The 19535-nt window shown below is 44.8% G+C and overlaps 1 protein-coding gene and 1 pseudogene across 4 annotated transcripts; both read left to right on the forward strand.

Moving 5' to 3' along the window:
* Window positions 1–5187: 5187 nt before the first annotated feature.
* On the forward strand, window positions 5188–8627 carry LOC125553546 (B3 domain-containing protein Os03g0619600). 4 transcript variants are annotated; one of them, XM_048717318.2, is made up of 10 exons: window positions 5188–5272; window positions 5354–5419; window positions 5509–5560; window positions 5656–5764; window positions 6015–6462; window positions 6554–6655; window positions 6755–6832; window positions 7017–7174; window positions 7408–7833; window positions 8156–8627. In XM_048717318.2, exons 4-10 carry the CDS (start codon window positions 5663–5665, stop codon window positions 8405–8407), a joined length of 1566 nt encoding a protein of 521 aa, XP_048573275.2. In that variant the 5' UTR covers window positions 5188–5272; window positions 5354–5419; window positions 5509–5560; window positions 5656–5662; the 3' UTR covers window positions 8408–8627. The 4 variants fall into 4 exon arrangements, with proteins under 4 accessions (XP_048573275.2, XP_048573273.2, XP_048573274.2 ...); XM_048717316.2 differs by having other exon boundaries at window positions 5653–5764; window positions 8156–8626; XM_048717317.2 differs by having other exon boundaries at window positions 5232–5419.
* Window positions 8628–15109: 6482 nt separating this feature from the next.
* LOC147974796 (B3 domain-containing protein Os03g0619800-like) lies at window positions 15110–19204 on the forward strand (annotated as a pseudogene).
* Window positions 19205–19535: the final 331 nt, after the last annotated feature.

Raw genomic sequence — 19535 nt, forward strand, 5'->3', positions numbered from 1 at the left:
AGGTGCCGTGCGTTCGGTACTTGATCGGTTGGATCGCCAAGACGTTCGACTACATCAACCGCGTTACTTAACGCTTCTGCTTTTGGTCTACGAGGGTTCGTAGACACACTCTCCCCTCTTGTTTTTATGCATCTCCTAGATAGATCTTGCATGACCGTAGGTACTTTTTTTGAAATACTGCGTTCCCCAATAGAAAGGGGGTTGGCTTCCTTTGGGGCGCCTTCCCCTTCCTTCCCTCCCTCTTTGGTACGTGCGCAAGGGGTGGAAGGGGCGCACCAGCCCCTTGTGGGGTGGTGTGCTTCTCCCCCTTTGGTCCATAAGGCCCATACAGTTGCCGGGGGTGTCCGGAACCCCTTTCGGTGCCCCGATGACTACCCGGTGTACTCCGAAACTCTTCCGGTGTCCGAATACCATCGTCCTATATATCAATCTTTACCTCTCGACCATTTTGAGACTCCTCGTCGTGTCCATGATCTCATCGGGACACCGAGCAACATTCGGTCACCAAATTATATAACTCATATGACACTATATCGTCAACGAACGTTAAGCGTGCGGACCCTACGGGTTCGAGAACTATGTAGACATGACCGAGACACCTCTCCGGTTAATAACCAATAGTGGAACCTGGATGCCCATATGGTTCCTACATATTCTACGAAGATCTTTATCGGCCGAACCGTTATGCCAACATACGTAATTCCCTTTGTCCATCGGTTGCCCGATATTGGTTCGTCGGTATCTCTATACCTAGTTCAATCTCGTTACCAGCAAGTCTCTTTACTTGTTCTGTAATACATCACCTCGTAACTAACTCCTTAGTCATTTGCTTGCAAGCTTATGATGTGTATTACTGAGAGGGTCCAGAGATACCTCTCCAATACTCGGAGTGACAAATCCTAATCTTGATCTATGCTAACTCAACAAAAACCTTCAGAGATACCTGTAGAGCATCTTTATGATCACCCAGTTACGTTGTGATGTTTGATAGCACACAAGGTATTCCTCCGGCATCCGGGAGTTGCATAATCTCATAGTTAAAGGAATAAGTATTTGACATGAAGAAAAGCAATAGCAATAAACTGAACGACCATTATGCTAAGCTAACGAGTGGGTCTTGTCCATCACATCATTCTCCTAATGATGTGATCCCGTTATCAAATGACAACACATGTCTATGGTTAGGAAACCTTAACCATCTTTTATCAACGAGCTAGTCTAGTAGAGGCATACTAGGGACACGATATTTGTTTATGTATTCACACATGTATTTAACTTTTCGATCAATACAATTCTAGCATGAATAATAAACATTTATCATGAATAAGGAAATATAAAATAACAACTTTATTATTGCCTCTAGGGCATATTTCCTTCAGAAGTAACAATAGCAGCAGGTGTAGTAACAAGTTTGATGAACAGTAACAGTAGTGAAGACAATAGCAGTAAAGTGTAGGCACAGAGTGGCGGTGGATATTCGGATGAGATTCAATATGTAGCTGTCACAACCTAGAGCAACACGTACTAGCTCTAATTCATCAATCATATGTAGGCATGTATTCCGTATATAGTCAAACGTGCTTGCACTAAAAACTTGCATGGCATCTTTTGCCATACCCTTTCGTGGTAGCGGGGTCCTAATGGGAACTAAGGGTAGTTAATGTGCTCGTTTTAGTAGACAATAGGAACAAAGCATTAACACATCATGAATACATGAACTCCTTAAGTTAATGTCATCTGCGTCAATATCCCAATCATTCTCACCTGGGGTTCTAGGGTTCATAACAATAACAAGTGCATACAACCTGCAGATAAGATCAAGAACACATGTATATTCATGAAAATATAATAGGTTCAGATATGAGGTCATGGCACTCGGGCCCTAGTGACAAGCATTAAGCATAGCAACATCAATCTCAGGACATATTGAATAACAGGAATCAAGCCCTAACAAATTGACATGATTAGATTTGAAATCTCATCCAATCTCATCTAGCTCCAGTATGCCTACAAGGGGATTACTAACACATGATTGTGAGCATCATAAAATTGTCGATGGAGAAGGGTTGGTGATGACGATGATAATGAATGCCTCTCTCTGGACTCACAAACAGACTCCAGATCACGACTCCCGATAAAGAACATGAGGTGGCGGAGGCTCCGTATCGTAAGCGCGATAAAACTTTTTCTCTTATTTTTTCTTGGAGGATGTGAATATATAATGTTGGAATTAGGTCAAACAGAGGTGAGGGGCACATTCCCGGGTGATGAGGCCAAGGGGTGGCCGTGCTACTTGCCCTTGTGGCATCTAGGTGGCCCCCCTCATGTAACTTCTTGGCTCCAGTATTTTTTATTTATTCCAAATAATTCTCCAAAAGTTTTATCCAGCTCTGAGAACTTTTTAGTTCTGCATAAAAAACAATATTACGGTAGTTTTGCTGAAAACAATGCCAGTCCAGTTAATTTCATTCAAATCATGCAAATTAAAGGTCAAGACAAGAGCAGAAGTGTTTCAAAAAGTAGATACGTTGGAGATGTATCAAAGCCTACTCCAGCTGTTGCACCGCATTGAAGTCGGCTTCCAGTCCCTTTGCTTGGTCGCACCTATTTAAACCGTGGTCCGACTCCGTCTACACTACACCATTCTTCGATTCTCTCTGCTCCCACCCTCTCCAAACCTCACAGTTTCCACCCTCTCCGCCCCGGTCGGTGACACCACTGTATCCACATCATGCCAAGTCGTGTTTCTCCGTGTTGGCAGGTGGCGACGGCAGCTCCGAATCTCCCTTCGGATCTTGGCTACGCCGCCATCGCTCTCAGGGGCTAGCTTCCACAATGTCCGCCGACGATGAGGGGGACCAGGCGCTACTGCAGAAGTCCGCACCACCTCTCGGAAGCCACACCCATGGGCGAGAGTTCTTGTGGCAAATTGAACTACCGACGAAGCGGCCACTCCAGGAACGTGGTTCGATGCCACCGCTAGCACGTGTGGAGGACGGTACACACTCGTCGTGCCGCTACCACGTCAAGCAGGAGCCGGCGTTGCCTCTCCGTCACTTTAAGGAGGAGCCAGTGTCCCCCCCTCCGCGCAACCGTGGCGTCCAAACCAGGCATCGCATGAAGGATGAGTTGCCCTTGCCGATGCAGAGTTGTTACGCTCGGATCAACGGGCAGGTGTTGTCGCCGCGCTACAATGGGGGTGACAATGTCGTCAAGAAGGAGCTACCGCCGAAGATCCGAAGGCACGCGGGTGCATCCTCCACTAACTCGTTGGCCACGGTGGCTCCTCGTCGTCGCGAGCCATCGTGTCGGCCGAGGAGAGGGCAGCCAAGGAGGCGACTTGGTGGGAGCAGCATAATGCGGCGCGCCGCTCCGCATTCGCCAAGTCTGATGAGGCGCCGACCAAGGTCCACGAGGAAGCCAATCTCGCGGATGCCTGGGCCCGCGACCGATCGCTCACCAACGTGGAAACGGCCCTGCGGCGCTGCCGCTGCCTCGACGGGGACCTTGCCAAGATCAACGAGGAGTGGTTGCTCAGTGGCACCTCCGCCGCCGCCGGTTAGGGGCAAGGCCGTTGTCAAGGTACCGTGGCCAGGGTTGGCATTGGCTACGGCGGCCGTCTACACGACGTAGGAGGAAGAGAAACGGCTTTTTCGCGAGCGCCAGGCGGCGCTGGGGTAAGGCTGTCGTGGCCTTTCGCCGCTGGAAGGACTACTCCAATGACAACAGTACGAATGGCAACGATGGTGCAGCCAACCACGCAGACGAGAGCACAGACTGTTACAAGTTAGTCTCTTATTTATTTTTAAGCTTCTAGTTTAAGTAACGAAGTTTCATCCGTTTTATGTAAATTATGTCCAAACATTAGTGAATTCCATCTTGTTTGGTGAAATTTGTCCGATTAAATCAAATTTGTTTTGAATTGGATGCGAGCACAATTGGATGGCTGGCTCCCGCGTCAATATCCACGGACTGATCCGAACTAGTCCGGGAATGGATACCGTGTTCGTTTCATGGGTCTACAGTTGGAGATGCCCTTACGGTGCCTCTATCTCGTGCTTTGTCCGAAAATAATACTCCTAATCAGTGTCGTAAGAGCAACTCCAATGGGGTGATCCATTTCGTCCGCGCGTGTCCGTTTGGGTCGGCGCGGACAAAAGTGGCGGACCAACGCGCCGACCCAAACTCAAATTGTGTCCGCCTGGCGTCCGCGCCGACCCATTTTCGGCTCAAAATTGCGCCTGAAATGCGTCGACGCGGACGCGAAGCGGACGCGCCGCGCGTCTCCTCGCCGTCCGCCGCGTCCCCACCTGGCGGCCACCCAACCATCACCGGTCGTCTTATTTATGACGACCACCGACAACGGGCCCATGCGTCAGCCAGTGGAAGCATCCTTTTTTAACCACGTGTGCGGTGGGGTCGGCCTCATCCACTTCTCCCGTCCACATATGCCCCCCCATCACTCCCTTTGCTTCCTCGCCGGCGACCGTAAACCCTAGCCACGGGCCTCTTCGGCAGCAGCAATGGCAAGGGCACCCCCGGCGCCTCGTTCTCCATTGCTCCCCTCCCCCCTCCTTCTTCTCCGGCGGCGACGCGTTTCCGCCCTGGTCGCCGGCGCCTGCACATCCCGGTGCACCAAGCGCGGTGGCACTGGGAGTACAGGCAGCCATTGCCATACCCCGATGTCACGCTGCCGCACCGTTGGCATCTGGATCCGCAGCGGATCCCGGTGCCGGCGGTTCCTCGTACCCAACGGGCGCACGATGACGAGGTGCGCAGGCGCCGCGCGCAGCTCACGCCGGAGCAGCGTCGGCTGCCAGATTTAGGTGGACTTTGACCGGCGTTTGACCGGCCACTTTATGTTTATTTCGTGCAACTTATTATTTTTTTTCCATGGCGGCATATTTAGGTCGGCCTCCCCGTTGGGCGGTCAAGCCGACCCATTTTAAAATGCGGATGCGCATGTCCGTCTGGCCGACCCAAACGGACAAAAAAAGGATAAAGCGCGCGTCCGTTTGGGTCGCCCCGTTGGAGTTGCTCTAATAAACTAAAAATACGAAGTGGTTGTGCAATTACTCTACAATATACTCCACATATATATAGATAAAGAAGCTAAATTATGACACGTTGTCCCATCACATGAGAGGTGACAAGTCAGGACATCATAACGGCGTTGGCGTGGCATCTCTGCCTTCTGGTTTTTGCCCCTCTCTTGGGTTGCTACGGGAACACCAAACGTCTCATTAGTGGAGGCCAGTTCAGTCCCGTCCAGGTGAATGAATCTCCCACGTTCTCCTCCGCCTCCGTTTCTCCACGCCCTTCTCAGTTCTCAAGGCTTTCTTCTTCCTTCCAGCTCCAGCGCACGGTGACGGTGATCGCAGGATCTGGACTGGACTGCTCCGCCAAGCCTGGTCTGCAGGTTAATTCGACCTCTTTTCTTCTGCTGCGTAGGATTTCTTTTTGCCCCCTTCATGTGCATTCCTGATTAGCAGGCTTGTTTTGTTGCAGTTCTTTAGCTCAGGAAGATCTGGAGGACACTTCTGAGATTCCCTACTGCAAGGTATATTTTCTTCTTGCCGCAAGTTGTATAGCTCAAGTAGCAGTGACCACTCTCCGAGTAAATTAATTTGTTAGAATCGGTGTGTGGCATAGAAGCTGGGAGATGAAAAATTCGTGCCAGGGCTGCAAGAGATACTGGAACCATCTACATGGGAAGGTCACTCGTTTCGTCAGGCGGATGAGCAAAAGTTCAAGACATTGCATGGTAATATGCTCTGTTCCAAGCAATAAGACATTGCAGTGCCTCTTTTTTTTGGATCAATGGCATATTGCCCTTATTTATGCAAAGCAAATAATTCCTGTCGAAAAAATATAAGGCAAATAATCATCTTTAACTTGTCATCTCCCAATTTTAGCGGTTGGTGACTATTATGCCTTATTCATCTCCATCAATTTTAGGGAAATGTACTACTCCATTTAAACTAATACTCTAAAAATCACATCTGTTGCTGCAGGTCATACCAGAGAGGTTTGCAAAGCATTTCGCAGGGAAAATGCCACGGACCGTCAAACTAGAAGGCCCTAATGGCATTCTGTATGATGTTGGAGTTACTGAGCACAGGAATAGAAAAGTCATCCAATCTGGATGGGAGGTGTTTGTTGATGCCAATGACATAGTACAGAAAGACTCATTGATGTTCCGATACCGTGGAAGTTCTCGCTTCATGGTTGCGGTCTTTGATTCTAGTGGTTGTGAGAAAACTGTGCCCTGTTTTGGCATAGGGAGCTCTATGAGTGATCAACCAATCACAAATTCTACAGGAATGTCAGGCAGTTCCAGCGACCGTAATACTCACTCGTCAATGGGTCAGCAATCAGATGGATGCCAAAGTGAAAGCTCAGGACATTGTAGAAAACTGGCCTGGACAGACGCAGCATCGTCTCCATCTGAGGATTTGCCAGGTTAGCTTGCCAGCTTGCTTGTACCTTTGTGTTATGCTTTAAGGTGTCGTTTTATCTGAAGTTGCATTTACTCTTGAAAACTGTTATACAGGAGAAGACAGTCCTTACGAGCATGAGTCTTCAGGATCGGATGATCACACACTCCCAAAGATGATCTCAACAGTGCGTATTAAGGAGGAGCAATGTTCTGATGGTATGGTAGTATGATGCAAGTACTTCCGATCCAGTTCATATTTTTATTTTTTTTGTAGTTTATAATGGGAAAATCTGTTTCTATGTACTGAATTATCAGCAAGTGGAAGATCAGACGGATGCCACAGTGGGAGTACTAGAAAGACAGCTGTTATATCCACTCCATCTGCGGAGTCAGGTTATATTCTTAAGTTACATTTGCGTCAACAAAATTGCATGGATTCGTTTTATTTGTTAAGTACATGCACACATGCGTCATCGTGTCGGTGTATACATTATCCATTGTTAGTTTGACCTACAAATTTGTCTAGGAGAAGCTTGTCTTTCAGAGTATGATTCTTTTGACTCGAATGATATTCCAGGACCTCCAAAGGATAAGTATGTGTTGTCAAGTAGGAGTAATTTGGCTGATGCACAAAAAGAGAAAATAGATAAGCTTCTCCAGGACGTTCAATCCAGAACTCTTGCATTCGTGGCTATCATGAGGAAGTCCAATGTCCAACCACCGTATCCTTCTCTGGTAAATTTCCTGAGTTCTTTTTCAGTACACTACAATCCTCTCTAGGCTCTAGATCTAAGAGGGGTATTCATAGTTTGAATGTTATAGGGAAAGTGGCAATGGCCCTTCTGAGCACTTAACATAAATGCTTTTTCTTTGTCGACAATGACAGTCAAAACAGTATTTCGGCTGAGTTTTGTATTCTTGTTTGTTTGTTTGTTGATGGCATCACACCCTGTCCCATTTGTGATCAGACCATCATGAAGGAATACGCAGTTGCACACTTTCCCCATGAAAGTGCATCTGTCATACTTCAGAGGCCGGGCGAGAACAAAAGGTGGTACCCCAGGTTCTACGAGGGGAATGATAGTATTCACAAGATTAGGGGGGAGTGGTTAGACTTTGTTTGTGACAATAGTGTGGAGGAGGGAGATATCTGCATCTTTGTACCAGCAAAGGGTGGGGGAAGGTTCACATTTACGGTTCATCTACTTCGCGCAGAAAGCAAGGCGCACGCAGGTCATTTTGTGCCGCCCTACATGCTGTCACAAATGAGCTTTCTGTCTCCATTGCAACAGAGCATAGTTGAAGATAAAGCGGAAGCCATCCAACTCGAAGCACATCTGTATGTGGCAATCATGAACAAAACCAATGTTGGTGTGAAAGGGCATTACAGCCTGGTAAGCTAAAAAATTTCTGGAATTTTATTGTTACCTACTCAAAGCCCCCCAGGTTGTTGTCATCTGCCATAACATAACTAAGTTTCAAATAAATAAAAAACATAACTAATTTTAGCAATGTAGGGTGCCAGGGATGACGTGGGCTTTGGATCTGCAATTTACTGTGCTATTAGCAAACTGTTTGGCTTAAATTTACTTTTGCAGCTGAATTAAATAAATGCCACCAGATAAATGTGTATACCTATATTGTATTGTTGTTTTATTTTATCAACATGATTGGCTGACTTGTAATTGTAACATGCTTATATCTGTAAAATACTAGGAGTTTGGTGCAAAATATGCTGCTGTGTATCTTCCAAAGGAAGAGCGAACTATTTTGCTCCAGCGTAAGGGGAAGGAATGGCAAACTCAGATGCATATTCGGAATGGTAGGAGGCGTGTCCTTGAAGGAGGTTGGCGCAAATTTGTCAGTGACAACCGTCTGCGAGTTGGTGATATCTGTCTGTTTGAGCTGAAGCGGAACCGGAGGAAGCTTACCATGATTGTCCATATCATTTCCCGTGATCAGTGTTAGTTTGTAGTACTTTGAAGTACAAGGGGATGATGACCCCTGCTGTTTCTGCTGGAATTATGTTTTGTACTCTAAAACCAAACCATGGTATGGTTGATCTCCGAGGACTACTGCATATGATGGCTAACATTCTGAATTTCCACAAGTCCTAGTCCATGTGTTGTTTTAGCTTCGTGTAATCTGTGACTTGTATTTGTGCACTGCCTTCATTATCTGAAGCACGTTTAGCTCTTTGCTCTACCTGGGAAAATCTGTTCGGATCTATGTTGTTACAGCAACTCTATATAGTCGCCATATCAGGCCGGTCGGCATAATAAATATATTGTAAAGGCCACAGTTTATGAAGGAGGGCTCCATATCCATCCCACGAGCCTCCATATTTGGGGGCTGAGGGCGTTTTGAGGGTGTGCTATCCACTAATCGCATGTGCGGGAGAAAAGTTTCACCTCCCATGTAAGCCTCCCGTGCGGCCCATCTTCTCTCCCTATCAATGCCAGACGGCCATGGCACCACGGATGTCAATTAATGGCAGCTGTTGCATACCAATTGCCCAGGGACGGAGCCAGGATTTAAGCATGGGGGCGAAGAAGACAATAATCGTATGTGCTTTTTTCTCTTTCACAGCGACCATACAAGAGGAATGCAAGATAATATATATTTTGCAAACAGAGAATTGAAGGTAGATTTATATTATTTGAATGTAGTTCATACCCCTAAAAGAAATGGAAAATGTAATTTCATATGGTGTGCTTTTGATTCCAGCTTGTTTTGTATTTATACTTGTGCAAGAATATTTAATACTAGACCAGAGGGGCAGAAACCCCGCGGCATTATTTATAAGAAAGAATGTGAGACAGAATTTAACCTGAAGAGCGTCAAACTCAGGTCGGCAGGGCGACACCACAATGCTCCAATTCCAACCACTGGGCTATGAGCCAGTCCATTGTGCGAGAATATTTGATCGGTAGCAGATTGAAGCTACGCAAAAGGCTCCGCTCGGTTCCAGCTAGCCGCGAGATCGGGACGACGTAGTTTTTGGTGAAAATCGTGCCTGACTACGGTCATGGCGGATGATGGTGGTGTCTCATACGTTGTTCCCTTCTCGAGGCATCGTCGTTGCAGGTCACGTTAACCTGATCGGGAGGTTCCAGGGGAAACCCTAAATCTGGGTCTACCGGATTGGACGATGGCGATGTTTTCGCAGTCGTTCTCCTTCCCGGGGGTATCGTTTTGGAGCAAGTGCTGGCTGGAGGGGACAAGAGGAGGAGCAGTGCTTCATCTTGCCCATTAATGACGGCGGATCTCGGCGGCGTGGTGTAGTGGAGACTCGGCGTCCGATGCGCGAAGATGGACTCGCGCAGGAGAAGGTAGCTGTCTGGCGTCATGGTGGCGTCGACGACAGCTAGACCGGGCAAGGTAGATGCAACAGTACAACACTGGAGATGGATTGGTGGTAGGTGGCTGCGGCGGTCCCATACCCGGCAGGCGTCCTGGTTGAGGAGTGCGCCGGACTGGTGGGTGCCCCATACCTGACAGGAGTCCTCAGGTCTTATATGTTATGTTTGGCTGCGAGGTCTATTTGGTATTAGGCCCAGACTATCAGCATCCCTTCATCAACTGGATAGGAGTAGCGACAGATACTGCCTAGACGATGGCTTTAGTCTTACTGTTGTATGACTTTGTAAGGTCTTGTGTGAATAATTAATAAAGTGACTACATGCATTGTCCAGATGCAGAGGCCGAGGGTCCTACTTCATTTAAAAAAAATCAAACCTATATTATCTATACAATTAAGTATGTAATTTATAATCAATCTGACAAACAATAACTAATGTCCACCAGTTAATACAATACAGACCTAGTAATAGTAAATAATCTGTGATAGCCTAGACATGAGCTGTAATATATGACATACCTTCGATCTAGCGTGAGTCATGTTGTGCCGCCTTGAATGTCAAATCTGAAGCGCCTGCTAAGGAATTAGGAGATTGACGCATAGGCAGGCCGCAGACAATGGCCGTCGGTCGACGAGGGGAGACGGTCGAATCAAACATAAAGCGCCGCCAGCACCTGGCGATGCCCTAGCGTGGGGGCGACGACGGGTTCAGCGGCAGGACTATTCAGTCAATCATCTAATCGATGTAGGTACATTCAATTCTGACGGGAGGTAGTAAGAAAAAATATGACGGAGGCATCCATCTCACGAATCATTTGTGGGTTGCTTCGTAGGCTAAGTAATGCTCGTCCATTTCCTAGCTGTTGGGCCTGCTACTGATGACCGACAGCTCTACTAATTAATCAATCACAATTGTCTAAAAAAATTTAATCAATCACAAGTCCTACCAACCTTTTCTCTAAAAAATAAAATCAATCACAAGTTGTTACTACTAAAAAGAAAAATAATAATCGGGGGGCTGGCCCTGAATTGCCCGCTGTCACTCTCGCCATATTTTCCATCACCGGCTGCTAAGAATTGATTATCACCATATCTCCATCTCTCACCACCACCGCCCACAGTCTTCACTTTTCTCACCGCCGCCCACAGCCTTCACTTTTCTCCCAGACGACATGCCACTTCTCCCGCGGGCAGACTGGGTGCCGCTCTCAAGGAGGAGAAGCGGATCCTGGACGAGGAGTTAGCGAAGGAGGAGACTGCCCTGAAGGCCAACGAGGAGTGGCATTGTTGTGATGCGATGGAGCCATGGAGGCCGTGTAGGAGGATCCCCCCTCGACGAGTGGCCGGATTGGAATCCTAAATCGCACTTCGTTGAGTGGGATATTCAGCTCGGCTACGTGCAAATCCCGTATGGCAGGAGAGAGCTCACCCATGCAGCTCATCGAGGGCTGCTCGTGCTCCCTGTTGCCTTCCTGGTAAGGAGGCATGAGATGAGTGCTATGTCATTGACGCCTTGGTCGTCACCTTGGTGAAATCTTCGAGGTCACCGCTGTCGGGCTAGCGTTAAAGGCGGAGAGGGTTGCTCTGTGTGGCTCCTTTACAAGGAGAAACAAGCGTATTTGGTGCCGGAGAGAGCGCATATGATGGCGCACATATGACATGAACATGATGTCATTCACTGAGACAAATCAAGCCATGTCAAGGCTTGCCTCCCTTGAAAAAGCCGTCCCTGACCTCAACGACGACCGTCGGGAATGTGACCAAGACTTTTCTAACCCTATGTAATGGCATTGTAATGCAAATTTATCTCAAATGAGTGTTTTAATGCCTCAAATTGAGTATCTGATTATTGAGTTGATGCAACAAAAAAAGAGAAGATAAGAAAAGATGGAGGCCGCATTATGGCTACTCTGTGTTTGCGCATGACCGCCGCCATATACTCATATCCCAAATTGCGACTCTACTAGAGTTGCTCTTATGATAGTTGGTTTCCCTTTTTGGCCCGACGATGAGTGGTGAAGCCCCAATATTACCTAGTTACTGGAACCTCTCGTAGCTTTCAGTGTTAGCCTTAGCGTCATCTTGTGGAAGGAGTTGTCTTTGTGCCGTTTTTCTGGCCTTAATTGGTTGACCGACTAACATTTAGGATTAAGTCCTTGTTTATGTCGTACCCGGTTGATCTGAGAGATCGACCTAGTTGAGGGCTAGCGGGCACATGGTACTTGTCATCTCTGGAGGCATTTTTCAGCTCCCTTGATAGAGAGTCCATCCAAAGGGCGCTCACTATAGGAAGGTCGAGGCCTAGGAAGGAAAGCAGGCCAAGATGGATCAGAACTACCATGGAGCAAGCGAGCCCCACATGTTTGATTGTAACTCGTCTCGAGCCATGTAACCCTAGCTCGGACGAGTATATAAGGTGGGCTAGAGACCTGCATGGGTGAAGGGAGAAACCCTAGACCTACCACCATCTTCAACCTCTCTGGAGCCAGGCCGAGAGCTTGTGGCCCAAGTAATATCTCTCTCAAGAGATCTCCCTGATCTCTGATAACCACTAGAGCAATACAAACACCAGAGGCATGGGTAGTGTCTTACCTCCCCCGGGAGGGCCCGAACCTGGGTAGATCTCATGTTCCTCGCACCGCCATCTGGATCCCCCATGTGCTCTACTCTCTAGAACAAACCAATCATCACTTGATGACACTGCCGGTACAAAACACCGACAATGTTGGAATTGGCAATGCCAGCAATCACACTCCCTTCTGAAGGCGTTGTGTGGAAGAACGACTTTTGCTGTAAATGTTTAGATTTGGTATTTTTCATGTTCTACCATTGCCGTGTACCCATTGTATTCTGTTGTTGCTGATTTCAATCTTGTCCCATTGCATGTCGGGAGGCTTCGACTTTCCTTTTCGAAAATAACAAGTTGTGCTTACTGAACTCTTGTTCCATTATCCTTGGATAGTGGAACCCGACCAAAGTCTGGTCGTATGAAAGAAAACATGGAATTGTGGAAACAAATAGTTTGCATAGACTGTTAATTAGGTTGCCTAGGATACTGATCCAGTCGATGGGGAGCATGGTGGTGGACATCCGGGTGGTGGCCCCATGGACATGGAAGGCGGGTCCGAGTAGTAGCTGGAATGCCGACCGGATCAGAAGACCAACTAAGTCCAAGCGTCTATATCTCCCCCGTCAATTGGGATCAAAGGACTTACGGGAGGGACCGAAAGCAGGGAATGGCGTGGAACCTACTTCCAGTGTCTTTCAAAAATTGATTCGTTTGCTATCTCACCATACAATTATGAATGGACAAGGCCCACCTCAACATGATGCATGAAAAAAACCCACCATAAGAAAATGTTTTCCATTCAATTATATCTAATTGTATTCAATCGTTGTTATAACTATACACAATCAAATATAACAAGTCAAATGTATTTTTAATTTGGTTATCATGTCATTCATCTAATTTTCATCAAAACAATCTCGATGTTGTGGGGTATCCTTTAGAATAGAGGCCGGGGTCTTATCCTCGGTTCTAAAAAAAGGGGAAAACCGTTGGAAAAGGAAACATGCATTTATGACCAGTTTACAGTCCTCATGTGACAATTTCTACAATATATTCCCCAACACAGAGATATACTCCATCCTTTCTGGTTTGTAGAGCTCAATTCAAAATATCACCGGTTAAATAATGAGTGACGAAATAATTCCGTAGTTTACAAAAGTACCCAATCGATGTGCTCATTTTTCTCAAAAAATATATTTAACAATGCATTAACTGCAATGCATGCAGGGACGGCCAATAAATTACCAAGAACTTTTACCTACATTGGTGAGTTTTTCTTAATCCTTGCATGTGCTGATTTAATGCATCTTGATATTTGCAAAAACGGAAATTTTGAGATAAGCTATGTACCGAAAAGGAGTTAGAGCATGTCTAATAGTATAACGAGCTGCTGGCTATATGGTCTTGCCACATCATCTATAGCCAAACTTATAGCTGGCAAGTACAATAGTTACATATAAATATGTACTCCCTCCGTCTCATAATATAAGAACATGGTTAATAGTACAACCAGCTGATGGCTATATGACATTGCCATGTCATTTATAGCCAACCTTGTAGCCTTCAAGTATAATAATAAGATGCAGAGATGTACTACTTCATTAATAAATGGTCCATCTTCCACTTTCACATAGTGCCTAGGAGCACGTGCTGCAGCTGACTCTTATTCTGTAGCCGGCTCCTCTTCTCTTCCCTCCATGTCAGCCGATAAATAATATTTTAACCCTTACAGCCTGCTTACATAAGCTTATTATACTTACTCTAAGACGTTTTTACAAGTTAACATATCTTGCAAAAACGTCTTACATTGTGGGATGGAGGGAGTATTATTTTTTTGATATGTGGCCCCACCTCACTCTCTCACAACATGCCTGCAGTTGCTGTTAATCAGTAGTCCGCTTTCCTTCTCTCTCCTCCTCTCTCTCTTTCAACTCATCTAAAATATAATATTTAAAGGCTTACAGCCCGCCTACATCATCTGTACTTGCTCTCATTTTAGACTCTCTGGGCGAATATTTTGGTCAAGCACATGAATCAAGGTGGCCCTTGTAAAATGTCTCCGTCCAGTAAATTCGCAAGCAGAAAAGCAGGTAAGAATGGAATGAATGTTAAGTGACGTTTCATAATGAAGGACCTTTAGGCTGTAGCAGCTCCCTTCTTAAATTACCACTGCTTCCGGGTTGCTGCGTTACCGGTTCATCTCCTTGCAGCACCACGTCCAAAGTGAAGGTTCTTCTTTAAGCCTATCTCCTTCCATTTCTTGTGATCTAATAATCAATCTGTTCTAGTACTATGTTTCCGCATCTGCACATAGATCTTTTCGATCTACTTTTGATTTACCTCTACTCCTTCCACGATCTTATCTAACAGCCGTTAGCAGATTCCAGTCAGCGATCCCCTTTTTCAGGAAGCTACGCGACCGATCGGTCCCGGATTGTTGCGGCCGTTTCTATGCCCTACAACTACAATCTGGGAAAACTTAGATAATGCGAAGGAGAGAGTATTGTTTCATCTGTTTCTGTGTGTCTTTTTCAAGAAATGTTTTGTCCGTGAGAAAGGACACTTTTAGATTCTCTTCGGAAGAAGACGATTCTTCTTGATCCCTTTATTTCTTGTTGCTAGGCGAGTGATGTCTGTATGGTTGTGTTAGTTCTTGTAACACTAATAGGCGATGTCATCTACTATCTGCTTCCTACTAGTTTCCTGAACCCTGCCATTTTGCAGAACGGCTCCGAGATCGATGAGAAATCTACACGAACGCTGCGCGAGGAAGAAGTTCGTCAGGCAGACGAAAAGTGCTTCTAATAATGCTAAAAAAGCACGCACGGCTTATGCTGATAGTTCAAGCAGTTCAGATGATTATCCTATTGAGCCATCAGAGAGTGAGGGGTCAGACCTCGAATGCCCAAGGGATCGCTCAGGCCGTCGTGGGAAACAAGTAAAGGCCGCCGCAATGTCTTCTCCGGTTGAGGAATTGTCAGGTTAATAGTCTGCTAAATTTTAGTTACCTTCACTGCATCATCTTCTCTTACTTCTAGAACTCTACATGCATCAGAAGGCAATCCATCTGAAGATGAGCCTGTGGAACCGGATGATCCTCAGATGCCTTCCAAGGATTATGCCTTACATCGCAAAAAGGCGAAGAATTATGTCTTACAAGGGAAGTTCGATCTTACAGCGGCAGAGAAGACGGAAATAGATGTGCTTGACGAGAAAATTCGACCTAAAATCCCCATGCTTGTGGTAAGGATGAAGAAGACCAATGTGAAACAATACCCTGATCTGGTACGTCAAGTTAGTTGTTCGTGTTGCTTGCGTCTGCATTTTATCTTTTAATACTATACTCCCTCCATATATTCAAAATATTAGTTGGACTAAATTTCTCAAAAAGTCATAATTCTCTAGCTTTGGCCAAATTTATCGAGAGGATATCAATGTCTAATACCAAATCGTTATCATTAGATTCTTGATATTTTGGAATGGAGAGAGTATTGTTTAACAAAATCTTCACAGGAAAATGTTTATGAAAGGTTCTCTTAACGCTTAGTTTTCACAATGCTCACAAAGATACTTATTCAACAAACTGATATGCATCGCTGAATTAACAATATATGTTTTGATAGTTAAAATCCAGTGTATTAGTTAAATTTGAGATACTGTAAGACGCCCCCAAACAATCTCGATCCTCCATTTATTTTGATCTAATGTCTAGGCTGGTCTGCTACCTTGTAGAGGTTGAGAGATAAAATTGACCTTCTCGGGCCTAATGATGTCTTTGCACAACATTGCTTGCCATTAATTGGCATGAGTAGATGGAAGGAATATGTGTATGGAAGGAATGAGACAAACCAAGTAATGTACCCACGGATAGACCATGATAACTAAGATATTTTTAAATTATTTCTTTTGAGTTGTTCAAAAGGATTTTTGAGAAGAAATTCTGAACTAAGCTTAGCAAACATCTCAATTTCATAATGACACTAAATTATTATGGTACCCTTTTGACGCACTTCAAAATTATTTGTTTCTAATCAACTGTTATTTCTAGCACAAAATCCAATATTTTTGTCTATTTTCTTTTTGAAAAACTACCATTATTTTTGTATGTGCTCCATATTTTACGTTCATGTAAGATGTAACCATGTAATTCCAAAATTGATTTATTTCATTTACTGTTTATTTCACCAAAATTAAATTTATAAACTTTGTTTTGCTTTTATTATGTGATCCAATCATAAATGTGCGGAGTATAAATTGTTTTGCATGGCATCAATCGCGTGAAGGGTTCAAATCGTGTGTATGAGCATATAGAAGTTGATACTTTCCTATCTGTTGCACTTAAGCACCAAGGGGCTAGTTTCCTTTACAAGTTTTCTAAATTAACCCCGGTCGATTGATAAATTTAAGGTTCACATTTAGACTTCCTCTTACTCTAGAGAGTTAAGTTGGAGCGCATTAAATATCCTTAGTGGCTAGTCTTGATACTTTGTTTTATAGTACACGTTATATATAACAGCAGCACATATTCATATTGTTCCATTCTCTCTTTATTAATTATAGGCAATACTTAAGGACTATGCAGTCAATCACTTTCCTAGCAAAAGTCAAAAGATCACACTCAAGCTACATGGGAAGAGTAAGGAATGGCTGTGCGATTTTCGCAGAATACCTGATGAAAAGGGACACCACCTCTATTTGCACGAGTTTGTCCATGACAATAATGTGCGGGAGGGTGATCTCTGCCTCTTTCAACCAATGACGAAGGGTGATGTAAGAAACTTCAAGGTGACAGTCCATCACCTTCGCGAAGCAAGCGCTGATCATTCCCCTGTTGAAAGAAATGATATTGGCATAAATGATGTGACTATTCAAGAAAGAAGTGCAGATTCAGTTGATATACGAAGCAGCTCTGATGATCATACCAAACAACCATCAGGAATAAAAATATATCCTAGCTGTCAGAGGGGTAGCTCAAGGGATCATCAAAATTCTGCAAAACCCACTTCCTTTGAGAAATCAGGTTAGATTGTTAAGTTACAAGTGCATATGTGCCAAAGTTTAAATTACTTATACAGTCTTTTTACTGCAATTTTTGTACAGGAGACAACAGTCCTTTAGCATGCAATTCTATTGAGTCCGATGATCGTCGAACACCTCGAGGACATAATTATGCGCTATCACTTGGCAGTTGTCTATCTGGGGCACAATATGAGAAAGTGATTGCGCTTGTAGAGAGAATTCAACCCGAGGCTGCTGTATACGTTGATGTCATGAGTCAGCGTGCTGTTGAACCACCTAGTCCTCTACTGGTAAACTCACAAAATATCTACTGAATGGGCAACTTAGTGTTTTCAATACGATCTGTTTGTCATGCCTAACGCCGTCCCTTTCTATTTCTATATTATAGATAAATAAGAAGTCTGGTATCTTGGGAGTTCTTATGACCTACTAAGTTTTTGGTTCTTGTTTATTTATTAATAGCATCACATCTTGTCTCTTGTGCTATCAGATCATTCCTGAGGAACATGCAATTGCACACTTTCCAAATGAAAGTGTGACTATTGCACTTCAAGCGCCAGACAAAAAGAGCAAGAAGTGGCATCCCAGATTCTACATGACAAAAGATAGATGTGAGTACATGCTTACAGGGCATTGGTTAGACTTTGTCTGTGACAACAGTGTGCAGGAAGGGGATATCTGCATCTTTGTACCGGAAAAGGGCGGGGCGAGGAGATCCAAGTTTACCGTTCATCTAGTTCGTGGAGAAACAACTCATTCGGGAGGTGGAACTGATGGTGTTCAAGGGGCTGGTTCAGGCGAGGGTAAAACAAATACAAAGTACCTTACAAAACATTTGCTAGACTAAAACAATTTGATACATTTTAGATTGTTTCGTTCTTATGATCTAAAGTTATTTGCAGGAGAAAATGCTCCCTCGGAAAGCGACATGCATAGGGTTCCTCATGAACCTCCGGAGAGAAAGAACTCTGCTGGTCTTGCTGTGCCTCCTTACATTCTACCGTCCATGAGCCATCTATCTCTGTCTCAGGAGAATATTGTTGACGCGAAAGTGCAAGCCATCCAATCTGAAGTTCCCATTTACGTATCAATCATGAAAAAGACCTATATTGGTGCCATTAAGCAGAACATGCTAGTAAGATTAACACCCTTTCTAAATCTATGCATCAAGTTTATTTTTTTTCTTGTTGTCGGATTCTGAATAGTGCCAAAACTGAACGGTGTAAGGACCTTGTGTCCCAGTGTCTCCACTAGTTGACTCTGTGTTTGCCCTGTGAGACTGTGACCACAAAATAATATATTTCACAATTTTTTCTATTAGAATATATAATTTCTATGATGTAAGCGCAAAAGAAATTTCAAGCCAAAAAAGCAATTTTCTGGCAAGTACGGTTCAAAAAGTAACAGTGCAACCTTTTGCACTGATCCAGCGATCTCTCAGCACAATGCACACAGATATGTAACGTCTCAGGAATTTCAGTCTACATAGTTTTGAATATTTCGATGGTTAAATTGTTCAACCTGCTACTGTAACATGTTTACATTTGTAATAAACCAGGAATTAAGTTCGCGGTATGCTGCTGCCGCACATCTTCCATGCGAAAATCAAACTGTGGTGCTCCAGTGCATGAGTCAGATATGGAAGACCAAGATGGTGGTGCATCGAAATGGCAAAAGGTGGTTCCTTAGCGCAGGCTGGTCCAAATTTGTACATGACAACAGTCTGCAACTCGGCGATATCTGTCTGTTTGAACTGAAGAAGAACAAGAGGAAGCTTACCATGAAGGTCCATATCATTCCCAGCAAGCAAAGCTAACTCGCAGTACTGGATGAGAAAATGAACGAACGTGTTCTGTGCGTTGCTACTTTGTACTAGGTTCTTTGGCTTGTTTGTCTTACTGAAATTCGGTGGCGTTTACCGAATTTGGGCAAAGAATCTGGCCTTCTCCTCTCTATCTGCTTTTGCACAAATACGTGTCCCTGAGGAGAGTGGGAGCTTGTTTTCTTGCTTGTTCACCGTGGTCGCAGCAATGTAGAATGCCTCGACAGGGAACTTATCCGGTGCATCCGGCCTTGTGGTGCTATCGGTGCACTGGACGCCCAAAGGTCATACTATAATTGTTAAGAAAATCTGAAAATAATTTATC

This window comes from Triticum urartu, chromosome 4A (genome assembly GCF_056163025.1).
Source record: "Triticum urartu cultivar PI428250 chromosome 4A, HENAU_Tu73, whole genome shotgun sequence".
Lineage (NCBI taxonomy): Eukaryota > Viridiplantae > Streptophyta > Magnoliopsida > Poales > Poaceae > Triticum > Triticum urartu.